At 40.1% G+C, this 13,455-nt stretch overlaps 1 protein-coding gene across 1 annotated transcript in view; it reads right to left on the bottom strand.

Annotated features, from left to right (window-relative positions):
* The window catches only part of ACMSD (aminocarboxymuconate semialdehyde decarboxylase), a 59,189-nt gene extending 50,665 nt beyond the window's left edge, over positions 1-8,524 (bottom strand). Inside the window, exons 1-2 of the mRNA XM_073305304.2 lie at positions 8,397-8,524; positions 2,103-2,147 (exon numbers count right to left, since the gene is read on the bottom strand). Coding sequence (XP_073161405.1) covers positions 2,103-2,147; positions 8,397-8,453 — 102 coding nt within the window. The 5' untranslated portion in view covers positions 8,454-8,524. The remainder of the gene's footprint in view (positions 1-2,102; positions 2,148-8,396) is intronic.
* Positions 8,525-13,455: the final 4,931 nt, after the last annotated feature.

Genomic DNA, 13,455 nt, shown 5'->3' with positions numbered 1-13,455 from the left:
GTCCAGTTCCCTGTGTACTCGATCATCCTCCTTATCCCACCTCTTCAAGCACCCACTCTTTCTCAACATAATAAAATCCTGGGACCCAATCCAGCACCTACTGAAGTCAGTGGAAAGCTCCATTGACTTCACTGGGCAATTGGATCAGGCTCCTGAAGTGTTAGCTTGCCTTTTTGCTTGTGTTCATTTGTCCTGTATTATTTACCTCCTCAGGGCAGGCTTTGTGTCTTGTGTATAAACTTATGGTGCTATAAAATATTTTATTTATTATTATTCCCAACAAATTATTCTTAAATTTTATGTTAAGGGATCAATTGTTGCTAGCTTTGCACAGGTCTGTGAGGCATAAGGAGGGAGTATAAGGAACCTTCCCTTCCTTGTGAACCTGAGGGGGCTGGATGGATTGGCAGTCCCTGTGCTCCACTGCGGGCCAGGACTGCTCCAGGCTAGTTCCATTAATAATGCTAATCTCTCCAGAAGGCTGGGGGCCTGGGAAGGGAGCTGGCTCATCCTAGAAGGGAGTGTATGTGTTCTCTCTGTGCTGCTAGCGGCATCTTGAGATACAATGCATTCTGTATCGCCTGCTGAGGCAGGTCACTTCTGCACTACCTCCTGCTGCAGGTTCTGGATATATACACCACAGCTAGAGCAGGTTGGAAAAAAAATCAGAAAAATGAATTTTTCAATGGAATTTGCGAATTTATCAAAACCAAAATGTCCTATAGAGATGGTTTGATTTTGACAACATTCTGACTAAACACTCCCTGCCACATAAGTGTCTTGGAGCCCACCTGACTCCTTGGTTGCCTGCCTGCAAGTTGGGGATCCCCAGGCTCCCATGGTCAGCAGCAGCCTACAAGGCGGACTGTCTCAGAACTTCATTCCTATTTGGAGAGAATTATGGGGGTTTTGTTGAAAATTGAAACAAAGCCAGATTTTGAAATAACAAAATCCTCTGGAAAATGGAATTACCTTTCTTCGCACAGATTTAGCCACGGAACTGAAAAATCAATTATGCACACAGCTCCATGTACAGTATGGCTCCAAAAGGATGCATACTGTTCCGACTGAAACCACTGTTCTGTCTTTGCTCTCCTTCTTATAAAGCTGAGGAATGAATTACTCTTTCTTCTTTTTGAAAGATCTTTGTTGTAGTTCTTTAACTTCTATAATAATATGATTAGATAGTTCCATTTGTGTTTTCTTTTCCTCCTATAATGACAGGTTTCAGAGTAGCAGCCATGTTAGTCTGTATCTGCAAAAAGAAAAGGAGGACTTGTGGCACCTTCATCCAATGAAGTGAGCTGTAGCTCACGAAAGCTTATGCTCAAATAAATTTGTTAGTTTCTAAGGTGCCACAAGTCCTCCTTTTCTTTTCCTTCTAGACAGCCATATAATGTCAGAAGACCTGGGTCAATTTTTAGGTTAAGTTCTAAAATTGGTGATTCTATGGAAAAAAAAGTTTTTAATTTGATCTAAGTTATGCTTTTTTATTATTAAAATCTGTTTTTTAGAGCTACCCATTCTGAATATAGTAGAACCCCAGAGTTACGAACACCTCAGGAATGGAGGCTGTTCGTAATTCTGAAATGTTCGTGACTCTGAACAAAAGGTTATGGTTGTTCTTGCAAAAGTTTACAACTGAACATTGACTTAATGCAGCTTTGAAACTACTATGCAGAAAAAAATGCTTCTTTCCCTTTATTTTTGTAGTAGTTTACGTTTAACACAGTACTGTATGGTATTTACTTTTTTTTTTGTCTCTGCTGCTGCCTGGTTCCAAATGACGTGTGTGGTTGACTTGTCAGTTCATAACTCTGAGGTTCTACTATATTAGGCTGAGGTTATTATGAAAACTGCTAGATAATGTTTCAAATTGAGATTAGAAGGATGTTAGGTCATTTTATACCCTATCTCAGTCCTTTAACAGAAAGATCTATGGTGATATTTCAGTGTTTGGAGTAATCTTGCTTCCTAAAAAGGTGTACCTTAATGACACGGTAAGGTAAACATTGGCCATCAACCTTATTGGCACTCTACTTTTTAAAGGGTACAGGTGGCTGACACCACAATAATGCCTTAGGGAATGAGAACCAGCGTACCTTGCAATAGTGGTCCAGTTGAACCCATCCGCCATAACCATATCTCTGTGAAGGGAGAAGGAAAAGACCAGTGATTAGACAGTGGTATGGAATGAAAATCAAAGGCTCAGTTCATGCAGCTAGACAGATCCAGGTGCAAGATGAACCTCATGGATAAACCTTTCCCTTCCAAATAGCAGCATATCCCTCAGGTGGACCCAGAATAGGACAAAGAGGAGGGAGAAGTAAGCAGCAAGAAAGAAACTCAAAGAGTCACGAAGGAAAGAAGAGGAGGAGAAGAACTAACATAAAATAAATAAAACAAAAATATCCACTGCAGCAGTGTGGAAGAGACAATAGCTTTCTGTGGGAATGCCAGCTGCTTAGGTACCATAGATAGTCATCTAAGAAGTAGTTAAGACAGACTCATCCCCTTTTAAGAGTCTTTTCCACTGACTTCTTGAATTTCTGATTCATTTTCATGGTTAATATCCTTTTAGAGCTTTATTAGCTAAAAGTGGATGCAAAACCACGTTTTTTTTAGGCTGTCAAAAGTGGGACTGTTTCATCTGATGAAAGGCAGCTGGGAAGGGTGGTGCACTTACATACTTATGGTGCACAAAGGTGTTAATTAGCATTGCTTCACTGAATTGAGTGGAACTACATTGATTTACACCATCTGAGGATCTAACACCGGATATATGCCTCCATGTTTGGGAGAAACCACGTCATATGTGGTGTGTATTACATGCACCTATGTAGCTGTACTTCATCCACATAACCTTACACATACCCTCATTTAGCATCCAACTAGCTATTTGCACAGCACTCTTCACAATGATGTTATCTTCATCTGCACAGTGTTTTCTGTTCCAAAGATGTACGTATGGCAGATTCAGTTAGGTAAGGTTAAGAGATTTTCACCTGAAAACCTCAGTTAAATACCCTGGGTTTGGAGAAAGCTTCTTGAAGCTCTGAATACATATCCAGAACAGGTAATAACAATTGAGAATTGCCAGTCTCCCCCCCCACCCCACCCGTCCAGAATAAGTTAATAAAATGGTTACACAGTAAATGTTACACGACAAATTAACCGAACAGTATAGATAGAAAATCTGAGAGGAACATTTGATGAAATGTGTGTGGGAATCTGACAGTGGTTTCCAAACATCTTGCCACTTTAGACAGTTATTAAGATTGATAAGAAAAACTGTATTTTACCATTAGATATAAGACAAACTTCCAAGTATTTATGTCATTTTGAATTGTTTAGGATGCTTTTCTCCTTAAGAAAGGCAGGCATTCGTAAACCACAAATGAATACTCCGAACCCAAGGGCATATCTAGAAAGCTGAACATTTGCATTATTTTTGGAGTGTAACCAATTACTGCATAGCGCCAGTAAGATCAGCTCGTGAACTTTCACAATTACTATAGTCGCAAAAGCTTTCCTTTGTGCATGACTTTAGCACATATTCCTTGATTTAATGGCAAAAATTCATTAAAATTTCTGGCATCTGGACCCTGCAAGGTGCTGACCTGAGGGTGCTCAGCACCTTGTAGAGGGAGCACAGAGCTTCACAGGATCTGGCCATAACATAATCCTCTTTAGGGCTCAGTCCTTCAAGGTGCTGATCACCCTGTGGTCCAGCAAAACACCCAAGTATATGCTTAGCTTTAAGTACATAAATTGTTTCTTTGACTTCAGTAGAACTATTCAGATGCTTAACTTTAAATATGTGCTTGACTGTTTTGCTGGATTGGGTTAGTACACTTGCAAGATTGAACCTTTAGCCTCTGGTTCAGTAAGATACCTAAGCATGTGTCTAAGAACTGATTTTAAGATGCCTGACTCACATGGTTAAGTACCTTACTATATTGGGACTGTACCTTACTGTACAGAATAGTATTTTAGGACAGAAACAACAACCAAATGAAGTATGTGAAGGAAAATAAGAGATGAGAAATGATCCAGCACAGATCCTAGCAAACTGCAATTTGTTAATCATTAGCATGAAGATGTATTGATTATGCCTTTCAGATTCCATGATTCAGCAGCAAGGCTGAAGGTCACCACCTTCTGCCTATTAATATTTAATCAGGAGAGACAGGCTTAAAAGATACAAGTTACATGTCCATTGAGTCTCCCAAAGAGGTTTAAAGTTCTTTGAATTAAAAATAACCCCCCCCACCAGAAGTTTATTTTCATTTACTTTTTTAAATTGTAAGATTTGAAATGATATAAAATAATGAAATATGATGATAGAGAGTCAGAATTTCCTATTTTTTCTATAAAGTAACATTTCGCACGAAATTGGACAATTACTCATTAACACATCAGCATAAGCAACATTATGATCCTGCACATCCTATGCAGGCAGGCAAATCAATAATTGACTTCAAGGCCTTTGACTTCAGCCAGAGATGCGGTTGACTGTGGTATGTTGATATATTTATTTACACCAATTTAAATTTACATACCATGAAAACTGTGTTTTACCAGGGACACATAGGGTGTGAGCCAAAGTCCACTGAAATAAATGAAAAGCCTTCCATTGACCTCAATGGGCTTTGGATCAGCTCCTAATTATGATTATGCAACTGTGCAGATAACAGAAGTATTATACAGCTCAACCACATAGACAATAAATCAAATAGTCAATGATTTATTTTTTTTTTAACCAGCTTTCCCCCTCATGCCCTCAGGGATTAACTGGATGCATTTCATACTCTTCATTCAAGCATTTCACTGATCACTTTTTCACTTCACTTACTCAAAATTACTAAAAAAAGAACAGGAGTACTTGTGACACCTTAGAGACTAACAAATTTATTAGAGCATAAGCTTTTGTGGGCTACAGCCCACTTTGTCGGATGCATAGAATGGAACATATAGTAAGAAGATATATATATATATACATACAGAGAAGGTGGAAGTTGCCATACAAACGGTAAGAGGCTAATTAATTAAGATGAGCTATTATCAGCAGGAGAAAAAAACTTTTGTAGTGATAATCCAGATGGCCCATTTAGATAGTTGACAAGAAGGTGTGAGGATACTTAACGTGGGGAAATAGAAATAGTCCACAAAAGCTTATGTTCTAATGAATTTGTTAGTCTCTAAGGTGCCACAAGTACTCCTGTTCTTTTTGCGGATGCAGACTAACACAGCTGCTACTCTGAAACCCATCAAAATTACTAGTTACTTTTGAAATTGTTGGCCCATACATTTGGGGTTATAAAGAATTCAGCAAGAGTTGTGAAAAAGCAGTTCTAACCAGTTTAAGAGAAAGTTTTCCTTGCAATACGACCTCTTCCAGTACAAGGCATCACTAATTATACTGCATAGCTTTGGGGTTTACTTTATCTTCTATATTCTGGTGCTGATATTAGACTTGGCTCTTTATTTTCAACTGTCTGATTTATAAGCCTTCTGTGAGGCTTCATATTTAAACTTCACTGCCTTTTTAAAGTTCTAGCTTATTTGGATATAGATTTTCAAATCCCTAAGCCTAGCAAGAGAAAAGACATTTTGTTAACTTTGGCATTATTGATTCAAAACTGTTTTTTCCCATGGTCAAGAGACTCTTTTCTGTGGAATAATCAGAATCTCCAATGATTTATGAAAAGCTTCTGCATAACGGTGAGATGTTAGCCACTTCTTATTGTTGGAGGGCATAGGTGAAATCTCAGATTCTCGCCACAAATCTTCTGCCTTTTCAAGATAATAATCAAGAGCTTGGCAACTTTTATTTTGTTTATAGTCAGTTTGCTTAAGGAGCATTTTACAAAGACTAGTCCCACTTTGCACTGTTAGCAAAAAGATGCTATGGACTTCAGGGATGGTCTAGGTCGATTTGGTCCTGCCTCAGTACTGGGGACTAGACTAGATGACCTCTTCTACAGGCCTAAATTTTAATGATTCTATGATTTACATATATGTTACGGGTTTCCAAGTTCACAGGTGAACAAACCCAACACAAAGTTTTCTATGATCTTAGGTTCAAGATCCAGTAATGCTGATGCCAACAATTTAATGTAAAAATTATAAGATAGTACTGCATGTGCATGTGACAGAGCTAACGGATCAGAAAACATGTTACCTTCCAATCAGTTCTATCTGTATTATTGTTACTGTTAAGTATCAGAGGGGTAGCTGTGTTAATCTGTATCCACAAAAACAACAAGGAGTCTGGTGACACCTTAAAGACTAACAGATTTATTTGGGCATAAGCTTTAGTGGGTAAAAAACCCACTTCTTCGGATGCAATGCTTATGCCCAAATAAATCTGTTAGTCTTTAAGGTGCTATCAGACTTCTAGTTGTTTTTATTGTTACCGTTGACAGTTTTAAAGAAATAATTACGTATGTATTCTTAATTCCAGGTTCCATTGCTACTCATTTTTGAATAAATAAATTGCAGTTTTCTGTCCCTCTCTGACTAACCTTCAACCTCTGCTACCCTGTGTACTTAACATTCACAGAAACACAGAGCTAACAAACCTGCAAAAACTACTTTTGAAATCTCTGTCATCAGGAACCTCAGTATATCAAAGGAAGAGAGACCCACTGTGTAAAGAGAGCCTCAGCTTGTGGCTGGTGCCTAACAGCAAGGTTGAAATCACAGTATTCTTTTGCAGTCAAAAGATAGGCACAATGAGATAAAGTGGTTTAATATCATTGACAGACAAAAGCCTAGTAGTCTTTCATTTTAACTACCATGAAGATAGAATGGAATAAGGGTCTTAAAACAGCTATTCGGGGGTCAGGGGGGAAAAAGCAGCTAATTCAGTTCTCATCCTCTCTCTTAACTAATCTGCTAGCTTGCCTCAAATGGAAATATATGAGCTTTAAAAATCACCTACCCTCAACTTGTTTAATGGAGCTGATCATACAAAGTCACAGTTTTATCAGAAAATAATTTCAGAAATTATATTGTTTCATTATGTGATTTTTTTAAAAAAGTGACTTTACTAATTCTCTACATTGCTGCAGAATTAGTAAAAAAGGATAAAAATATATTCCATAGTGTTCAACACTGTTAAGGCTATCCTACAAACTGAGTTAGAACTAAATACGTCTATATTTTTTAAATTAAACAATCTGATTATATGTAACATCAAAATAATTAGATTTTTTTAGTACAGTAATACCTATAGCACATTCCATTTTCAAAGCACTGTGAAAATATTAACTAAGGAATCCCCAAAGCACCCGTGCCTTCAGATTACAGATGGAGAAAGTGAGACAGAGAGGGGTTAAGGAATAGATCACGCCTGTATGTGGAAAAACATGTTACCAATAGTTCTCCCTTCTGCACCTGGGTCCTACTGCACCACCAAGGTAGTTTGCAACTATGGAACATGGAGCCTAGGGAATTATTTCTGACAGTGCACTTTGGATTTACTAAGAGACTCTGAATTTACAATATCAATAACTTATAAGATTTAGACTACCTCTAATGCAAATATTAAAAACAATTTAATTTGCCCTCTATTCTGAGCAGTATTTGAATTTATTAACTGAGTTTTTCATTTAGAGTGCAATATACGGAATCTGTCCAATGGATTAAAAAGTTCCAGCAAAAGAAGGAATAGTTAAAAAAAGGAAAAAAATTTAGAAAAAAAATTTTTTTAGCCAAACACAGGAAGGGTGATCCTGTATCCGTTAACATCAATGGTGATACTCCCATTCACTTCAGTGGATGCAGGCTGAATCACAGAGTGATTTCAGTCCTTTTCATTGTTAGTTATTTGCCTAATGCTTCTTTTACACATGTTTTAAGAAAACTTGAATACAAACCAAATTAACGGGGAGATTTAAAGTCAATGGGATTTGGGCACCTAACTATCCTTTATGTCTTTGAAAACCTTCTCCTAATAGGTTAACTGTTTTATTAAGAACACAGAATTAATAGCGCAGCATTTTTACAACTGTAAATCTTTAAAACATCAGATTGTTTAGGCAATATATAAAAATACAGAAATCTGCAACCACCCCATCTAACTTAATTTAGCAACCAGCATAGTAGGCCTTTGATTTATAGAGCTTCAAAAGTCATAATTAATGTGGAATTAGAAAGCACAAACAAACTCAAACTGTTTGAAATAGGGCCCAGTCCTTCACTTCTTACTCAGTGGGAGTTTTTCTTTAACAAGTCATGCAGGATGAGGGTCTTAAATCCTCCCAAATCAGAGAAAAAAACCATTGAAAACAGATGTTTGTATAGCAATAAAAACTTTGATATATCGGAAACTACAATGGTAACAATAGAGGCTGCTCTAATACTGCACCAAATATCTACCCTCTTATTACCTCTTTTAGATCAGGCCATTCCTTAGGTAGAATGTGACTATGAATATCAATTTTCATCTTTGGAGGATCACACGAGAATTACTGTTTTAAGAAAGATGTTTTCTAATTAACCTTGAGTTCGCTGTACTCCCTGGCATAGCAGATTGCTGTTAACTTAGGGTGTTATTTAAGTCCATCTGCCGTCCTATCAGGTTGTCTACATACAGTAACCAATCAGGGAGCCAACATTTCAGGGGAGCTGCAAAGTAATGTAAAGTCAATGACTCTCAGGAAGTGCTGTTACATAAATTACTGTACAGTGGAGAGTGAGGTGAAGCTGTGTATTTATACATGCAGTACAAATGGAGTTTTTGATCTAGAGTCTGAAATAAAAGTTGGTTTATAAATTTAAAAGTTAATTATTATAGAAGAACAAAGACTTTAAACTCCCTTCTTTCCTCTTCTGGAAGATTTTATAAATAGGGCATAAAATGCAGCCTCTAGTGGATAAATTTGTGCTTCTCATCTTCCCTCTCCTTTTTGCAGAGTCCCTTCAATATTACTTTATAAAAATTCATGGGAATGCAGAATTGTGGCTGTAGCTGTGCTCCTACTTATTTGGCTTGGTCACAATACTGGCTTATTTTACCCTCCCTCCCTCATTCAGCATGTCTACACAATGTCACTCATTCACCCTCAGGCTCTCTGACGCTGGCTGGGACGCTCCTTTATCCTCTATCATTTTAGTACTACTAGCTCAGTCTGTGCTCCCCCTGCCTATGCTTCCTGTCTGCCAAATACGACTGGCTCCACCTGGAGTTCTAGGGAAGATCATAGAATCATCGAATCTCAGGGTTGGAAGGGACCCCGGGAGGTCGTCTAGTCCAACCCCCTGCTCGAAGCAGGACCCATCCCCAGCTAAATCATCCCAGCCAGGGCTTTGTCAAGCCTGACCTTAAAAATATCCAAGGAAGGAGATTCCACCACCTCCCTAGGCAACGCATTCCAGTCTTTCACCACCCTCCTAGGGAAAAAGTTTTTCCTAATATCCAACCTAAACCCCCGCCCCACTGCAACTTGAGACCATTTCTCCTTGTTCTGTCATCAGCTACCACTGAGAACAGTCTAGAGCCATCCTCTTTGGAACCCCCTTTCAGGTAGTTGAAAGCAGCTATCAAATCCCCCCTCATTCTTCTCTTCCGCAGACTAAACAATCCCAGTTCCCTCAGGCTCTCCTCATAAGTCTTGTGTTCCAGTCCCCTAATCATTTTTGTTGCCCTCCGCTGCATGTTTTCCAACATTTCCATATCCTTCTTGAAGTGTGGGGCCCAAAATTGGACACAGTACTCCAGATGAGGCCTCACCAATGTCAAATAGAGAGGAACAATCACGTCCCTCAATCTGCTGGCAATGCCCCTACGTATACATCCCAAAATGCCATTGGCCTTCTTGGCAACAAGGGCACACCGTTGACTCATATCCAGCTTCTTGTCCACTGTAATCCCTAGGTCCTTTTCTGCAGAACTGCTGCTGAGCCATTCAGTCCCTAGTCTGTAGCGGTGCATGGGATTCTTCCGTCCTAAGTGCAGGACTCTGCACTTGTCCTTGTTGAACCTCATCAGATTTCTTTTGGCCCAATCCTCAAATTTGTCTAGAGCCCTCTGTATTCTATCCCTACCCTCCAACGTATCTACCTCTCCTCCCAGTTTAGTGTCATCTGCAAACTTGCTGAGGGTGCAATCCACACCATCCTCCAGATCATTAATGAAGATATTGAACAAAACCGGCATGAGGACCAACCCTTGGTGCACTCCACTTGATACCGTCTGCCAACTAGACGTGGAGCCATTGATCACTACCCATTGATCACTACTCAACTTTCTATCCAGAATTGTTTCTAAATATTTCTTAAAGATAGCCAACTTTCTATCCACCTTATAGTCCATTCATCCAGCCCATACTTCTTTAACTTGCTGGCAAGAATACTGTGGGAGACCGTGTCAAAAGCTTTGCTAACGTCAAGGAACAACAAGTCCACAGCTTTCCCCTCATCCACAGAGCCAGTTATCTCATCATAGAAGGCTATTAGATTAGTCAGGCATGACTTGCCCTTGGTGAATCCATGCTGACTGTTCCTGATCACTTTCCTCTCCTCTAAGTGCTTCAGAATTGATTCCTTGAGGACCTGCTCCATGATTTTTCCAGGGACTGAGGTAAGGCTGACTGGCCTGTAGTTCCCAGGATCCTCCTTCTTCCCTTTTTTAAAGATGGGCACTACATTAGCCTTTTTCCAGTTTTCCGGGACTTCCCCCGATCACCATGAGTTTTCAAAGATAATGGCCAATGGCTCTGCAATCACATCTGCCAACTCCTTTAGCACTCTCGGATGCAGCGCATCTGGCCCCATGGACTTGTGCTCGTCCAGCTTTTATAAATAGTCCCAAACCACTTCTTTCTCCACACAGGGCTGGTCACCTCCTCCCCATGCTGTGCTGCCCAGTGCAGCACTCTGGGAGCTGACCTTGTTTGTGAAGAGAGAGGCAAAAAAAGCATTGAGTACGTTAGCTTTTTCCACATCCTCTGTCACTAGGTTGCCTCCCTCATTCAGTAAGGGGCCCACACTTTCTTTGACTTTCTTCTTGTTGCTAACATACCTGAAGAAACCCTTCTTGTTACTCTTAATATCTCTTACTAGCTGCAACTCCAGGTGTGATTTGGCCTTCCTGATTTCACTCCTGCATGCCTGAGCAATATTTTTATACTCTTCCCTGGTCATTTGTCCAATCTTCCACTTCTTGTAAGCTTCTTTTTTGAGTTTAAGATCAGCAAGGATTTCACTGTGAAGCCAAGCTGGTTGCCTAGCATATTTATTATTCTTTCTACACATCGGGATGGTTTGTCCCTGTAACCTCAATAAGGATTCTTTAAAATACAGCCAGCTCTCCTGGACTCCTTTCCCCCTCATGTTATTCTCCCAGGGAATCCTGCCCATCAGTTCCCTGAGGGAGTCAAAGTCTGCTTTTCTGAAGTCGAGGGTCTGTATTCTGCTGCTCTCCTTTCTTCCCTCTGTCAGGATCCTGAACTCGACCATCTCATGCTTTGCCTCCCAGGTTCCCATCCACTTTTGCTTCCCCTACTAATTCTTCCTGGTTTGTGAGCAGCAGGTCAAGAAGAGCTCTATCCCTAGTTGGTTCCTCCAGCACTTGCACCAGGAAATTGTCCCCTACCCTTTCCAAAAACTTCCTGGATTGTCTGTGCACTGCTGTATTGCTCTCCCAGCAGATATCAGGGTGATGGAAGTCTCCCATGAGAACCAGGGCTTGCGATCTAGTAACTTCCGTGAGTTGCTGGAAGAAAGCCTCGTCCACCTCATCCCCCGGTCCGGTGGTCTATAGCGGACTCCCATCATGACATCACCCTTGTTGCTCATACTTCTAAACTTAATCCAGAGACACTCAGGTTTTTCTGCAGTTTCATATTTGAGCTCTGAGCAGTCATATTGCTCCCTTAGATATAGTGCAACTCCCCCACCTTTTCTGCCCTGCCTGTCCTTCCTGAACAGTTTATATCCATCCATGACAGTACTCCAGTAATGTGAGTTATCCCACCAAGTCTCTGTTACTCCAATCACATCGTAATTCCTTGACTGTGCCAGGACTTCCAGTTCTCCCTGCTTGTTTCCCAGGCTTCTCGCATTTGTGTATAGGCACTTAAGATAACTCGCTGATTGTCCCTCTTTCTCAGTATGAGGCAGGAACCCTGCCCTCTCGCATGCTCCTGCTAGTGTTTCCTCCCAGTATCCCACTTCCCCACTTACCACAAGATTATAAATTATGGTGCTTTTTCAACAGCTGTGTATAACTACTAGATCACAACTGTCTTTCTGTGTCATGTAATGCAAGTTGCTGTAGAATTAGAATTCCATGCTGGGGTACAGCTTCTTACATTTGTGTTAATAAAAAGCATGTAATATATTCATTCATTTTTAGAGGAGTGTCAAGGAACTTCTTTCTTGCTTACCTCAGGCACCATATCATGGTTCATCATAGAGGGCTGATCTTGACAACTTCCAAGTGCTGGTCAGAGAACAGGATAAGGCCTTGGGGCAGAGAGCTTCTGCTAACCCAGGGAGCTTGGGACTGGAATTCAGAACCTCCATGTGGTTTGACATCACCAGAACTTCCCAAAAGGAAAATGACCCTGTAATTCAGAGCTGCTTGTTATTTATTTCATAGCTATTAAATATTTAAGCGTCTCTTCTGCATGATAGTATGACATATCTTTGGGACTACTATATGTATCTTAATGGTGAATCCTTTTATTTGCTCCACTCAGCACAGCACTGTGCCAAAGGTCTCAGAGACCTTGGCAACGTTATAGGAGTCAAATTTGTGTACAGGTGAACTGCTGTTGAACAACTTCTGGTTTGCAATGTGCATTAAAAAGCAGCTAAGTCCTCAAGGGAAACTTTGAGAAACAGTGGGCTTGATTCCCCAGCACCATGCCAAGTTTCTCGGGTGAAATTCATCCCAGTGCAGAGGAAAGATGCACCATATAAGGGTTATATTATGGGCCAACCTGAGCATGAAGTTCCACTTCATCAAGGTCAGTAACTCTCAACAAGTGTTATTGCATAATACTCTGGGGTGAGTAAGGGCTCTGAACTTGAGTGCATTTCACCCTTACAGAATAAAGACTGCATTTTTGTGCAAACAAGAAAAAACTGGAAAAGAGAAACACTCAAAATGCAGACTGTCCAAGCAGAATTGTTTCTAAATATTTCTCTTCTTTTCTATTCATGACTTCTTTGAGGTAAAAAGTCTTCTTCAGGATAACTTTGCCAGATAACAACGGTTAGGGGCCAGGGCTGATTTCAGTTACACTGGTGAAAAATCTGGAGTAATCCCACTGATTTCAGTGACAATCATTGTACCTGACAGTAGAATTAGATTTACTGCGCTTAATCTCTTTTCAAAAAGCAGTTTAGTCAGGGTTTTGAAGGAGTGCTCGGATCTGAGATTCAATATCCTCCATATGGCATTTGAAGATCCCCATTTTGCGTTTGTTTCATTACCTAAGG

This window comes from Lepidochelys kempii, chromosome 11 (assembly GCF_965140285.1).
Source record: "Lepidochelys kempii isolate rLepKem1 chromosome 11, rLepKem1.hap1, whole genome shotgun sequence".
NCBI lineage: Eukaryota > Metazoa > Chordata > Testudines > Cheloniidae > Lepidochelys > Lepidochelys kempii.
The sequence above is the reverse complement of the archived record's forward strand: the minus strand, read 5'-3'. Positions and strand labels throughout refer to the sequence as shown.